General features: G+C 40.6%; 1 protein-coding gene across 1 annotated transcript; it reads right to left on the bottom strand.

Annotated features, from left to right (window-relative positions):
- Positions 1 to 12,106: 12,106 nt before the first annotated feature.
- LOC106927149 (ADP-ribose glycohydrolase OARD1-like) lies at positions 12,107 to 15,052 on the bottom strand. The gene is made up of 5 exons (XM_015002504.2): positions 15,007 to 15,052; positions 12,824 to 13,036; positions 12,630 to 12,688; positions 12,426 to 12,538; positions 12,107 to 12,322 (listed from the first exon to the last, which is right to left on the bottom strand). Exons 1-5 carry the CDS (start codon positions 15,050 to 15,052, stop codon positions 12,184 to 12,186), a joined length of 570 nt encoding a protein of 189 aa, XP_014857990.2. The 3' UTR covers positions 12,107 to 12,183.
- Positions 15,053 to 16,087: the final 1,035 nt, after the last annotated feature.

The raw sequence follows: 16,087 nt of genomic DNA, 5'->3' as shown, positions 1-16,087 counted from the left end.
CAGTGTTTCGGCTGTTTTTCAGTTTTCTGGAAGTTTGTTCCAGATTTGTGGTGCATAGAATCTGAATGCTGCTTCTCCATATTTGGTTCTGGATGCAGAGCAGAACAAGAAGACCAAAGGGGTCTGGAAGGTTGATACAACATCAGCAGATCTTTAATGTATTGTGGTGCTAAGCCGTTTAGTGATTTATAAACTAAAAATGCCAACACAGTATTTTGTTTTTTTATAATTTTGAAATATTTTCATGTATAATTTATTCTATTTTCTAAAACAATGAACAAATTAAATTTTATTTGCAGTTCGGCATGTTAATCTGCCTGCATTTATAGTGCTTTCCTGAGGTGGGGATGGGAGCGGTAATGGCAAAGCGGAACCTTTGTTTGGGGGGCGTTGCTTCCAGGTTGGTTTTGGGATGGACTTTCGGTTTGCCTCAAACGCAATCTGGATGCCAAAAGCAGCGCTTGGTCGTCATTACTGACTTTTGTTCATTTACTCTTCAGATTGTGTCATCACTGTTACAGCAGTCCTGACACCCGGGACCTGTAACACTAACATCAGTATTTTTTAAAGTCTATTCTCTCAGTGAAGTACTGTAGAACTGGGCGATGTTCTCTGTCTTCCTGGTTTTAGTCAGAACACCAGCAGCAGCGTTCTGGATCAGCTGCAGCTGGAGGATTGATGTTTTAGTCAGAACCTGTGAAGACGCTGCTGCAGTAATAAGTACAACTAAAGATAAACACATGGAGGAGTTTCTCTAATGCTGGGACATAAGGCCTCTAATCCTGGAAATGTTCTTCAGGTGATAGAAGGGTGATAGAAGGTCGACTTTGTAACTATCTTTATGTGGCTCTGAAGGTTCAGGTCAGAGGTCATAACTGCTCCCAGATTTCAGCCTGATCTCTAGTTTCCAGCTGTAATAAGTGAAGCTGTGCGTTGACCCTAGATCATTCCTTGTTAGGGCCAAAGACAATAACTTCAGATTTTAGTGGATTCCACCTAAACTTTATCCTAATAAATATGAGAAGCTGTGGAGCAGGAGTAGGTAAAGAAATCACAAAGAACTGTCAGGATCCCATGCTGTTTAGGTTCTTTTGTGTTTGCTTTCTCTTTTTCTTGTTTTTTGTGTTCAGCCTTATTTTCTGTCTTTTCTTTTGACCAGTCCTTTCTTAGTGTGTATTCCCTGACACATTTGGTCTGCAGAGTTTGTTTCCCCCATTGGTCCGGACTGTTTCTAGAAGTAACTGGACCCAGACTCAGTTTTTGAGGTGGTCTCGGCCCACTTCCCAACAAACTCTGATGTGGTTTGGATCTGGTGTGAATACAGACCGGCCTCAATTCAAACCAACTACAGGAAATATACTTACAAGAAGAGATGTGCCAATCAGGTTTTTTCCTGCCGATTCCGATTCCGATCACCCATGAGGGCCGATCACTGATACCGATCACCTAATTATTATTTTTTTAATCATAAGCACCTACCGGTTACATTATGTGTAAATACTGTGCAAATTGTACTGCTATCGGTAATACTATCTTTAACAGACTGAAAACATATGAAGGCTTTGAAGAGGCTAAATAATGCAAAAAGTCAAAATGAAACCTCTCAACATTGCCAAAAAATTCAAGTATAAAACTTAACATTCAAAGGCAAATACAGGTTCCATTACAATAAACAATCCTGAGTTACTGAATGAAAACTTCCTGTTAGCATGGCGGCTAGCTGATTACTGCTAGTTCTGATTGGCTGTTTCTGACTGAGCGGAGTAATTATGCAGAACAGGGAGGAGATCGATTATTTTTTCAGAGATTATCTGTCTCATGTTAGGACAGCAAAAGTTTTAATACATATGTAAAATTTATTTTTTTAGGTTAGATGCTGCAGCTTTAAGCAGAGATTCGGTGTGAGAGTCACTACCAGGTGGAGCAGAAGCGGCGCTCCGTCTGTGAACCGTGTAGCGGCGGTTCAACAGCGAGAGCAGAACCAGCGTCTTACATCGCAGCTCGAAGACTTAAATTATTTTGCGGGTTATTTGTTTAGCTTTCTGACCGTCATGCTAATCTGGGTGAGTGTTTGTAGCTGTGCGCTGCTTTACCTGCTGTCTGATCCTCCGTATGTCTTTTTTACTGCAGTGAGCCTCGATGTAGCCAAACTCCGTCAAGTATGACATTGTTTTTATGTCATATTAGATTCGTCGTGTTGATGCATTTTGACGTGCTTCAATTTTCCGCCGCAACATGCAAACTTCCCCATTCACTCAGTGCGTCATAGTTCCACATCGCTTAGGATTTGTTGCTGCGCGTTTGCGCAGTGTGAAGGAAAGAGGAGACCAGCTGCACAGGCAGCTGGTGACACCTCTGGACACTTAGGATGAAAATAGTTACAAGAGTACAAGAATATTCAGCTGAAAAAATTTGCTTTGGAAAACGAACAGTAAGAGACTGTGTATTTGTCTGCTGCAATAAATGTTTTGTGTGGTGGTGAATGTCTTTCGGGAGGGGAAGAACTAATCTGTTCTAAATAGGCCATTGTCAGCACGACTCAGCATTAACAGGAGGAACATGTGTAAGTAACAGCATTACATACGGTTCTGTTTTGTTTAAGTGTCTCAGTTAGCCACAGCAATAAGGCATCAGCTCTAATGAATGTGACTCAGTGGAATGCTGTCAGTATCAGTTCTACTCATCAGATTTTGCCGTTCTGTGAAAGAAGCAAATTGGAAAAAAAAAAGAGAAACTGAATATCAAGATGACAATGATTCTGTGAAGACCAGAGGTAGGCAAAGTAGTAAAATATTGCACTCAAGTGATAATAACACTACTTCATTTTCACTCAAGTACAAAGTGAAACATAGCCATCCAAGGACTTTCTTGAGAATAAGAGAAGTATTTCTTAAAAGGTACTAATTTTTTCATCATAACCAATACGTCCAGCAGTTAAAGTATATTTGTTAAAACAGAGTCAAGAATTTAGTCACACTATGTACCGCTTGCTGTATATTCATTTGACCTCCAAATGCCACAACAGACTCTGAAGATAGAAAATAACTTTACAATGATGAAGCAGTCTCACTAAGAAAAGTGCTTGGTGCATGTTAGAGTGTGTAGAACATGTTCTATCAGTGAAGTTACGCACAGACTATAGAGTGGTGAGAAACTGTACTCAAGTTACAGTAGCAATGCCTTAAGTAATAACACTCAAGAAAAAGTAAAAAAAAAAAAAAAAGCAGTAAAAGTCTCCATGAAAGTACTATTTCTTTCAAAAACTTAAGTAAATGTAAGTGAGTAAAGGTATCCCACCTCTGGTGATGACCCTTCACAGTTTCATATCTCCATGAATATTCCCACATTTTGCCACCTTAAAAATATGAATGTCTATATTTTATTGGAACTTTATGCTATAGACTAACAGTAGTAGTTTTCAGTTATGGAGTGGAAGGAAAATGATACAAGATTTTACATTTGAAAACTTGTGAACTTGTGCCATAGCTTGTTAAAAACCATCTTTACGCAGGTCTTTCCCAATTCAAATTTGCAAAACAGCTCAGGCTTCTTGTTGACACCAATTTTTGAAGTTTTGACAGAGATTCTCAGTTAGATTTTAGACTTTGACTCAGTCATTCAAACACATAAATGTTTGACATGTTCCATTGCAGCTCTAGCTGAAAGTGTAGGGTAGCATGTTCTCATTTTTATATCCATTCTTTATGTCTAAAAGAATGTCTAAAAGAGGCGTGACGTTTCCAGCTGCTGGTCTGGTTTCATGGTCAGCCCCACTGACGATGTAGGAAGGTTAATACTTTAGTTGTCCACTTTTATTTTATCATCAGCAAACTATACACATTATGATAGGTGAAGCAAGAATCTGCTCAGTGTGTGTGTGTGTGTGTAGCATGTGTGCGTGTGTGTGAGAGAGAGAGTACAAAGTTTGTGAGAAACCCCAGTTATGAGTCACTCTGGGAATTTATGGCTCATACAGATTTCAACAAGCTGTCTTTCTCTCCCTTAGTAATAATACTCATCTTTGTATCGCTCCTTCTATTGCTCTGCGTCCTTTTCATTTGTAGCTAAATTCCTCTTACTAAATCTGTGTGTGTGTCTCACTAAGTTTCTCTTTGCCTCCATTTCTCGATGGTCCCTGCTGGTTCTGAGTTCTAACAGGGGGGACCAACAGAATAATTAGGTTAATGTAGATTAGCATGCCTCCCTTCCCTCTATTTCTCATTGGACATACACATACACACACACACACACACACACACACACACACACACACACACACACACACACACACACCCACACACACACACACACACACACACACACGCACACATGGGCTGTGTCTCCTGGGACTAAAGATAGCACCCATTACTGTCAGGCTCATCTCCCTCTAATTGGCTGTGATCGGACCCCGTCGCCCCTGCAGGGCGGGGCCTCAGATTCAATTAAGCTGTATAATTGGTCCTTTTAAATATTTAATGTCCAAGACTACTAAAAACAGCCCATGCAACACTTCCTGGAATCAAACTCAAACGAGGGTTTTCCACTGCATGCTGTGTATCCACAGAGGACTGTGTGTGTGTGCATGTGTATAGCTTCTATAAACATTTACATTCACACTGTATGTCTTTGCAGAGAAGTGCACACCTTACAGTGAGTGTGATAATTTAATCCATGTGCTCTAAAATACAGTGTAACAATCCTCCTGTGTGAGTGTTGTCCTATCTAATTTTATGCCAATTTGTTCAGTGTGTGTGTGGGAGTAAATGTGTGACTGTACACATGGGCAGTTGGTAGCAAAATTTTGCTGTGCATATACATGCTTTAAGACTGTTTGTGTACATTTACATAGTGTGTGTGTGTGTGTGTGTGTGTGTGTGTGTGTGTGTGTGTGTGTGTGTGTGTGTGTGTGTGCGCATGTGTCCCAGTTAATCTGGCAGGCTCAGGGGAGAGTGACTGGAGCAGTCAGAGGCTTTTTTCCACTTCCAGCCAGCGCCAGAAACACACTCACTACACACACATCCATACACAGTCATGGTCCACCAACAAACAGCCAGGCAAGCAAAAAAAAACAAGAAAGAGGCTTGACTCTCAATGACACTTTACAAAACATCACAAGCATGTAAAAAACAAAAGGAAAAAAATCCTCCATCCCATCCAGAGAGGGAGATATTTACAATTACTCATAAAGAAAGGATGGATGCTAGAGCTGCAGAGCAGAAATATAGGCAGCCTAAACAAAGCGCTTTATTTTGAAATCCTGGCCAGCCTCACCTGATAGGATGATGTGCAGATTATAGGAAGGCTGGCAAAACACATAAGAGGAAGAGAGTGTGGGCAGCAGCGAGATAGACTAACTATCTTAAGGAGGGAGTGGGAGGAAAGACAAAAAAAGAGGAAGATGAAGGAAGAGTAGGTGGAAATGATACAAACACAAAGTCCTATCAGGACAAACAGAACAGAATAGCTGAGAGGATAAAAAAACCAGCAGAGTTGAAGGCAGGTGGATGAGTAGACATACCTGCTGGACCATCATGAATTTCCAGGAGTGTCTGAGCTGATCCTCACTCATGATGACCTGTTAGGGAAAACGTCTTTCTGCTGTCCTGTCATGGGTTGTTTGGTGGGAAACCAAGATGAGTCAGTTAGCGTTCAGCCAGCCTGGAACAGTTCCCAAAGTTTGCACTCAGCTTTCCTTTCAGGGTCGTGGTTCAGTTTTATAACACTCCACAATCCACTGGCAGATAATTTATCATTTCTAGATTTCAAAATGTTAGGTTTTACTAAAAGACATCTCCTTTTAATCATTTACAATTGAAAGAATGATGGAATTTAGCAATCCGAGGTTAATACCAATCGACAAGAAAATTGTTTTCTGCTTCTCCAGCTCTGCAAGAAATAATGAAGGACAATATGGAGTAAAATCAACCTGCTCAGATTCCTTAGTGTGCGTTCCCTACAGTCCTGTTTAGTCAGCTTTAATGGAACGCTGGTTCGTTTGGAGAGGTGTGAATTTGCAATTCACACACCAAAGTGAACTCTGGTCCGCCTACAAACTTCAATCTGGGTTCGGTTGAAGTGAACTCTGGTTCGGTTTGAATGTGTAGGTGAACACCAAGCAGACCTGAGACCGATCTAACAGCTGGACACAAATTAAAGCGCAGGGCATTCTGGGTAAATACAACCATAACATGCACTAGAGGAAGAAATAGCTGATGGTATTTAACCAAAGACAAAAGAGAAACTGGTAAAATCTGTCACTCCAATTGTGCTTACATGTTGTGAAGAATGAAGGTTTTCATTGTCTTCTTCAGTAGTTTTCATATTGTTTTCCTTCAGTGGCTCATGTTGCAGCGCCCCCACAGGCGAGGAGAGGAACAGGTTGTTCAAACAGTTTGGTTCATTTGACTCAGAGCAGAAAGAGAACCACATCCGATGAAAATGGAATAAATGTTGCAGTTTTGATCCCCAACTGAACTGAGTCTACTGGATTATAAGATGTGAAAACACCTTCAGACAGAACACTTTTGAAGCTAGTATGAATACTAAACTGAGCTTAATGTACTGTTTAATAACTAGGATCAATTATAAAGTATGTGTGATTAAATTGAAATTATTTTTTGTAAAATGCCTTGAGATGACATTTGTTGTGACTTGGTGCTATATAAATAACCTGAAGTGAATTGAATTGGAGTCATTTGGTTTTTCCTGCTTTGAAACTCTTGCAGGTTGTGAACAGACTTTTTCTTCTCTGGCATCAAAGAAATATTCTGCACTGCAGTTTTTTGTGAAGTATGGATTTGAATAATTATTATTTATATATTTTAGAAACATTTCAGGGTTTCTTGGAGTTGTCACTGCTTATGGAATCACCTTCTCCAGCTGAGTTCAGGTGAGTCCAGGTGTCCTCTGTGCTGCTGGACTCTGTCCCTGTCCGGTGCCCCTGCAGTCGGACGCTGCTCATGTCTGCTCTCCTCCCTAGTTCTCTCAGTGTTCTCTGTTGTAGCTGGTTCGCTGCTGCTCCTCCCACATCGACTCTCCTCCAGATGCTTCCCTCTCTGCCAGACCTACAGCCTTCCTGCTGGCCATTGCCATTCCACTCCAGATGTGTAATCATTTCTCAAAGTAATAAGAAAAAAGTCTGTAAGTGATTTTCTCCCTGGCATGTGTTGGGATTTCTATGTGCTAAAGCACATAGAAATATTTTTGGTAATGACATAAAAAAGAAATTAAGAGAGTGAGAAAAAAAACAGGTGATCTGAGTATTTCTTTTCAAATGTGTGTTTTTGTGATTTATATTTCTTAAAATAAAGTCCCTTAAAATTACCAGCTGCACATTATCTAGCAATGTATTGGCAGCATGTTCAGCAGTAAAAGGAAATCATTCTCCTCCATGGGTGGTGAGTTCAAACTTGGGTTTGAAATAAAGAGACAAACAGTTTCTAATGTTCTATCAGTCCTGCTGACATGATCAAAATATTAGATGTAATGGCTGCAGCTGTCTGTCACTGGATGTCTACTCTGTCTGTCTGCGGGGAAGTACTTAACAGCACTCCATCCTGTCATGGTAACGCAGCAGTGTGGAGTCTACAACGAGACAGAAAGAGAGGGTTAATGAGAGAGAGAAAAAGAGAGAGTGAATGTCTATGTGTGTATGTGTGTGTATGTGGGTGTGTGTTGGTGCCCAGATAGGGCTTTGCATCAGGCAAGCTAGAAAAAAAAGACAGAAAGCAGGAAAAAGTGACGAAGATAGAGCAGCAGAGAAAAAGGAATAAAAGAGGAAACGCTCTGCCTGTGTGCAAACGTGCGATAAAGTGACGAGTTCGGAGGGTAGAGAGATACAGACACAGACCGGGGGAGGGGGTTGGGGGAGACAAAGAGAGATAGAGGAACATAGACAGTGAATAGACTATTGAAGGCAGCTTTCAGTTGGTCTAAAGTCGCTTTCCTCACACTGACTGTGGTGTGTTGTGATGTGATGTGTGAGCAGAGATTAGCTTTATGAAACAACCTTTGTTGACTTAATTTATTGAATTCCACTGTTCTGAATACCAATAAAGAATGTGATATTTACTGTGCAAACAGCGGAAGCCTGAATCCACCGGGTGTGTGATGAGTGAAGCTGCGTCTGTTTCGACTGTTAGGTTTCCGTCGCTACATGGCCCACACACACACACAAACACACACTCACACACTTTTATGGCGCACATTGTGATCATGTATAAACAGTTGTTGCTACATTATTCACGTGTCTGTGTGTTTTGTGTTTTTACCAACCATTTGGAGAGATGCACTCGTCGGACAAACATTTGCATTGTGGCGTGATCTGCCGGTCGGCGTGTGTGTGGAAGTGTGTATAGGCGTGCATGCAGGCGGGTGTGCGTACATGTGGTAAGGCGCTGTTGCTCGGTCGTTTAGCTTGTTGACACTTTGGGGTCAGAGCCATGCAGGGTGAATGGTGTTGGCTGACAGCGTGGAACCTCTTCATTATCTAGCCATAATGTTCTCATCGCCGTCGGCTCCTTGGCTCCCTCCTCACCCATATCCCTTCACTGCCACCAACTTCACACACACGCACACGCACACAAACACGACCAATACCTCCACCGTCCATCATTTCTCTTCTTCTGCCTTTACCCCATCCATCCTCTCCCTCCTCACCTGGCCATTTCTCCTTTCTGCTGCTATTCATTGCTGTCGATTCATCCTCCAGCTCCCTGCATGTCGTTTTTCTCTCTCTGTCTGCATGGATCTGGTTCTCCCTCTCTCCATCTTTCTGACCTCATTCCACTGACGCTTTTTCTTTTTTCCTTTTTCATGCTGTCCATTCTCATCGTACATTTTTATTTGTGAATTTGACTATATGAAGTGATTACTGATACAACCTGCTACAGAAACCAAATACAAAAAAAATTACAGTAATCAAATCTTCATATAATTGGTGACCAACTGCCTGCACGTTCCCACTCAGAGAGAAATATATATACCCTTCTGTCAAATTTTAATCGGAGTTTGATAGATTAAGGCAGAGGTTCCCAAACTGTGGGGCGCGCCCCCTAGGGGGGGCGCCGTGTCATTGCAAGGGGGTGGGGGACGCGGGAAGCCGTCTGGATGAAAAAAACAAAACAAAACATGAACACTGTATGCGCTGGGTTTTTACCTTAGAATGGCCAACTCTCTGTTATAACTATGTCAATTTGATACAGTAGAGGCTTCCACACTTCCCATATTTGTGTCCTCTGCCACTTTTATCAGCAGTTAAAACTGTTTAATCCGTTGTTAACATGTTGTAACCTGTTTTTCCGAGCCGCCTTTAAACGCAACATGAGCGCTATGACGCTCGCGCTGGGTTTACACCTGTGAAGGAGACCTGCTGCTGCTGGGCGGAGCTACGTAGGTTTGTGTTAGAACAGTTTTTCCTCACCTGGCTGTCTCCTCCCGCTCAGTAGTTCTTCAGAGAAAGGCAGACGCAGAGGCCTTTCAGTGTCTGTTGTATTTCATTACATCTCTGCTTAAACCGCTACTCTGTGCTGAAGCAGAAACGATACTTCAACGTTTTCCGTCATCTGACAAGTAGCAAGTCTACTCAGTTAACATCCATATATATGTACATATTATTTGTTTGAAATAAAGTTATTAAAAAAAAAGTAGAAAGTCTACTCCACTTTATTCACCAAAAACGTTTTTTTTAATTCACCAAAAACTGTTCTGTAATCTGGAACGTTCGCTATTTTAAGCTCCAGTTAGCCGCCTTATCTCACTGCGCGAGAGGCAATTGCGTCATGATTCACGGGCAAAAGGTCAAAGGTAAAAAGATGACCGGAGGGCTTATTATGTTGTACAAAAAAAATCCCCAACAAAAAACAAATAATTTTAGTACATGTTATTATGTGTCAGAAGAGGGCTTAGGAAATAATAATACAAAAAAAAAAAAAAAAGACCAAAAGGGCACTTGGGGGCAAGGAGCAAAAGGGGCAGGTGCTCAAGCACCCCCAGCCCCTCCGTCTGCACGTGCCTGTGTTGCAGTAATTGAATCTTTTGAGGCAATTGGTTTGATAAATTTAAGTAACTACAACCTATTTTCCTGCTCCACATACTTAGCTAGCAATTTGCCAGTTAGCTTCCCAGTCTGAACTTCTGGACAATGTCTTGATTCAGTCAAATCTTCTATCCTGAATCTCCTGTACTCTGATATTCTACTACATCCACTCTGTGAAAGCTTTGCTTGGTGGTCTTCATCATGCTTTGAATGCAGTATCTGGTTTCTCTTATTTTAACCCACCCAACTTGCACCTGATTGGCATGTTAGCCTTTCGATTCCCTCCCAGTGAGGCGGTGCTTCACAAAGCAAACTGTTTGTCAAACTATTGATCTCCCTCAGAAGATGAGAAGACATGGTGACTGAGATTTAGACACTAGGAGCCAGCTCATACAGCTTTTTACTAGATGGCAGCCCTAAAAGTATATATCTTTAAACTATGAGTAAATACGTACAATTTCATAATTATTTGATCCAGTGGTTATAGAAGTTTAGTAGTAATGCAATCCAGGGATTGTGGTTCCTTAATGTCAGTGTTTCTGCTACTCAAGTGAGACAGTAAGAAGACAAGGAACAGGGTTAAACGAGGATTTAGAAAGAACATAGTTGATAGTTATATTTACTGGGCTATGACTAGTTATCAGGACAGAATGAGACCTGTAAAACTGATAGGTCCATATGATCCAAGGAGGGAACCAGTCATCTGCTCCAACAATGTATTACTCTGTAGGAAATATGTTTGGACACAAGGAGCAGGAACACAAACGTTGGAGGATGGTTGTGAGGAGGATCGGTTCAGCATGAGGCGTTATGATTGTGTCTTAATGTGACTTTCACTACGAGACTTTATGGAACTCCACTAATAAAGAAACAAAGAAAGAAGAAGGCAGCAAATGTACATGTTGGTTCCACAGGGTTCACCTGAAAATATGGATAAAATCAGACATTACAGGGTAAAAGTAATTTGAAAAGGGGGGAAGTATATAAACAAGTCAATAACAAGTCAATGACATGATGCAATCCGCATTTTTAACTCGGATAACTTAATTTTTGTTTTACTGACTTAAATAATACATTTAAATTGCTGCACTGTTAAGTAGAATGGAAATGACTTTTTGGTAAATTGTCTTGAGATTAGTGTTTTATAAATCAACTGAATTGTATTAAGAAAGGTTACAATTTACCCAACGGACTGGACTGAAGAGAAATGTTGAGCAATGTTTTATAGGTTGATGGAAGCAAAGATTCATATTTTTTGGTAACATCAAAAGTTCATTTTTGAGGTAAATCAAAGAAATTGTACAAGTTTTTCCAATACATTTTCCCACATACCATAGCCTGGTGTCTGACCAGGTAAAGGTCATCCCTTGCAATAAAAAGAAGCTGTTGTCAGAAACCATGATGTTAAGTTTTATTTTCATTGCAATTTTCAAAGACATAAGTCATAATATCCTGTTCAGCATAATTCACAGTACACAAAGTCTAAAAAGTCTAAAAACAAGCATAATAATCACCATAAAGTCAAAACAAAAAAGCTTGTCAAAACATTCTTGCTCCTGAATCTGGGTCAGGAAAATAATGCTAGCGGAGCAAACTCTTCCACAATTTAAATTTAGAGATTCACAGGAAAGTTACATTTTCAACAACTACATAGTTTTAGAATAACAAAAAATTAAATATAAAAATGTATGCATAACTATTGTATTTCATCTGCCTCATGTTCTTTGTTGGATCATTTTCGTAACTTGATGTATTAGTAGTAGTATCATGTAGTGTGATAATGACAGAGAGCAACATCAATGTTTGCAATAAGTTTTGCAGCTGAATCAATAGCAGGAAACTGAGTTGTCATTGTGGTACTTTTATTTGAAGAACTGTTATTCCTTAGATAAAAGTGCTGCAGAAGGTTCTACATCTAGAACCTTGTAAATACACAAAGTTGTATTTACCCCTATTTTCCACCCTCATTTGTTTATTTTACATCAATGGAATGTTAAACGTCTTGTATCTAAACATCTTATGGCGAGGTTTTATAGTTTCCTTAGTTATTGTTTCTTTAAAACTGTTTAAGGAGTGTTGATTTCATTCAGAATATAAAAGATCATAAAGAATTTTAAGCTAAAAAACAAAACAAAACAAAACAAATACTACATGGCATGCATCTGCAGCTTTAACCCAACACAGGGCAAACTGTACACTGTGATGGAGATATTTGTCTCTTTAAAGACTTGTTCCAGGATCTTTGACACCTTTGACCACTGCAGCTGGTCCAGGCCACAGCCGATTCTGAGGGAGAGACATGAGACAAACAACCAATTATTCCCAATAAAGAAGAAGATTTTAGGGTATTTATTATAGTAGTTATTTATCCAGAGTAGTTCCTACAAACTGGGGTATTGATATCCTATTGACACCATTTTGTAAGCAGTGAGATTTCATGTCTTCCAGACTCTGTCTCAGGCTGACATACGTGGGTTTCTGGCTGACTGTTTTCTTTGTGATCTGAGACACATAATAGGAAAGATACAGTTACAAGATTGAATAATGAACCAACTTTGGTCCTATGCAGTTCAATTGACCGTGGTATATTTACCAGATAGTAGATGAAATGTTGATCATGTGCCAGGACAGCACACTGCCCTGACAGCTTCTCTATTAGGACATACATAAAAAATGCAAAAGAGGATATGATTTAGTACCTACTGTTGAAATCAGACATTTGAATGAACTGCATAAACATGAAACATATTTTCCCAAACAAGGACTTTAGTAACTAGTCTGACTCACTCTGCTCCTTTAACTCTGAGACTCGGCCAAACTTCTTCTTGAACATCACTGCTATGCCTGCTCTCATGCGACAGTCTTCACTGATGCAATGGGCCAAGGATTCATCCCACGGGAAGGAGAACAAATTTCCAGTGATATAGTTCAATGTCCAGCTGGTTGATCGATAGAGTTTTGCACATGTTGATACTTTCTTCAAGGTGGACTTGGAGAAAGCTATAACAATAAAATACTGAGTTGGTAACAGCGCTTACTACAGCCTTGCTTGACTCATCTCCATCTATCCTAACACTTGGTTGTGTCACTCTGTGCCTTAAAGCACCACCCACATTAGCTGAATTTTTTCCAAATTTTAATTTTCCTGACCCAGCATCTTTTTTTTTCTTTTTAAAATCCAAAAGTTCCTGCCACTTGTTTAAGATGAGTACAAACAACAAGTTGATGAGAATTAAATGAAGTCCACTTGAACTCTTTTATTAAGCAGAATGTTTTATTTTACAGTGAGGAAGGCCGGAGTCTAGGTTTAGCAGACGGCTGGAGGCATCTGACCCAGGGTTCAAACTCAGTACCTGTTTGCTCTACGGCAAAAATGTGGTAAGATTAAATCAAAAAGATCCCGGCATCCGGTCACAGGAAAGGGGGATTCCAGTCGCAGGAAGAGGAGAGGGGGAATTTCCGGTTACTGGATGGGGGAGAGGGGTGTTTAATTTCCTTAATCCATCAAACTCTGATTAAAAATTGACAGAAGGGTATATATATGTCTCTCTCCACTCCTGTTTTGATAACTATATTTAATAATGAGCTCCAGATCTTTATAGTCATTATCCCTCTCTACAAATTTTCCATCAGATTCTAGACAGGACTCTGGCCTGGTCACATCTATCAGAAATCATGTCGGTCAAATTAAAAGATTACATTAAACCTAAATCTGTGAGGGGTATGAATATAAATAGCTATGGGCTTCGGTGCAGATGAAACTAGCTTTGTTTCCATTGAATTGTTATGTGAATTTTAAGCACATTTTGAAAAATGTCAAAATTAAAAAAAAAAAAAAGGAAAATCTGAATTAGGTGCGTTTCCATTGGAGTGAATCAACCAAGCAGGCTTATTTCGTCAGATGTTGGATGTTATGTATAGCTGTGATAAACAGAAGTAGAGGTTGTAAACTAGCATGGAGCACACATCTGAGAGGAATGGAGAGGTTCTCCCCTGAGCTGGAGATTTAGGTTTTTTAAAAATTTTCAGAGTTTTGTGCCTCTGGTAAGGCACAGACCCACCAGTGCATGGGAAAGTTCACTATGCCAGAACTGGTTTGGTGAATGTGTTTCCAACTCCCCTTAAGCACATTAAATTCACCTGAAGTGAATGCAAAATCTTGAGTAAGTTATTTGGAATTTTGCCATTTCCTTCAGCCTTTTTTAGAGCAATACCTCAAAATGCACATAAAAATGTTGATGGAAACAGGACTACTGGCATGACAGTGAGGTGTTAAAAATAGTTATTAAAGCCTTTATAAGATCCTTAGCACAGGTAGCTAGGAATATCTCTGGTCCAACACAGCAGAATCAAATGGCTGAATTACCTCCTCAGTAATCAGTCAAGTTCTCCAGTCCTACAAGTAATCTGATTATTTGACTCACGTGTTTTGAAGCAGAAACACATCTTTAGTCCTGGAGGACACCAGACCTCCAGGACTAAATTTGAAGAGTCTTGGTCTGCAGTCTAGACTCTTACATTGTCAGTAGATCTCTTGAACAATTTGTTCAGGAGCATATTGAATGCTGAGCTAAAGAAAGAGCTGGTGGCCTATGTAGAATGTGCTGAAGGCGGCTGATGGGCAGCAGCTGCGAGTGCTCCACCTACCAGTCACACCCTTCAGAGAGGAGGAGGAGAAGCACAGTCAGCCAAACAACCTCCACACAGAGAAGTGAATACAGTACTTAATGGACATACATAAGCAGAGGAGGATGCATGCTGGATGGTAAACAGGTGAGTTAGTTAAAGGATGACAACCAGTTTGTGATAGGTGCAGGAAGTTTGAGGTGAGCAAGGGAGAGTGTTTAACGAGTGCATGAAAAATTAGACTAGTTCCACATCAACCAAAAGACAGTAAATAAATAGAGAACTGCTATCGATGCAGAACTAACTCAGAATAAATCAAATTCAACTAAGAAAAAGAACCTTACCTTGGAGCTCTGGAGGACAGCTGCAGGGTCCAAGTGAGGAGCCCATGAGGATGGCCAAAAGCCCACAGGCTCCAATGAGGTGGTCCTAGTGAGTGGTCTAGGGGCCCAAAGAGGAGGCCTTAGAACAGGGGTAGGCAACTCCAGGCCTGGACGGCAGGTGTCATGCAACTTTTAGATGTGTCTCTACTTCAACACACCTGAGTGAATTAATGACGTCATTAGCAGGACTCTGGAGAACCTGACTGCACTTAGGAGGTGATTCAGTTAGTGTGTTGGACCAGGGAGACATCTAAGAGTTTCAGGACACTGGCCCTGGAGGACTGGGATTGTCCACCCCTGCCTAACAGGGCGGGCTAGAGGATTCAGCAACTGGACAGAAAAGCGAAGCCCAACGGCTGCAAGATATAAAGATGGACTTTTAGGACCTGTAGCCTTGTAGCAACTGAATTCACCAGAGAAGCTGTGAGGGATGGTCCTGAGTCTGGCAGATACCAGTTCATTGAGCGGGGAGATAGTTGTGGGTGTATCATCTTTGAACCCTCTGCAACACATGCTGTGGATCATCCTGGACAGTCTTGGAAAACACAGAAACAGTCTCTGACTAAGGCAGGTCGTCCTTAACTCTCCAGTTGAGCCAAAATTACTCTGTAGTGTCTGTTCTAAACCTTTTAGCTGTTTGTGAATCAAATAGTTTCCATTTATATTCTCCATGTGTAGAAACCAGACTGTCTGAACGTTTGTTGCTTGAACATTTGCATGCACATTGTTATTTTTGACATTGAAATGATATACAAACATCCCTATTTAAGGCTAATAAAACTTAGCTTCTGATCTCTCTTTCAGTTTTTCTTATTTTTTTTGCCAAGTTTTAGGGGACAAACTTGCCGTGGCCCTACTCTTCCACACATCTCATTGTCTCTAACATTACTAAAACGGTCTGTGTTCCTCTCTCACACAATTCTCTCTCTACTCTCTCTTTTCCATGGCTTTGAACCCTATTTTCCTCCACCTCTGCTACTCATTCTTCTTTTCACTGGAGACTTACCTCACCCTCGGCTGCTTCTTTCTTCGACCCTCCACT

This window comes from Poecilia mexicana, unplaced genomic scaffold, assembly GCF_051168715.1.
Source record: "Poecilia mexicana isolate PSO_F unplaced genomic scaffold, ASM5116871v1 scaffold_10, whole genome shotgun sequence".
Lineage (NCBI taxonomy): Eukaryota > Metazoa > Chordata > Actinopteri > Cyprinodontiformes > Poeciliidae > Poecilia > Poecilia mexicana.
The sequence above is the reverse complement of the archived record's forward strand: the minus strand, read 5'-3'. Positions and strand labels throughout refer to the sequence as shown.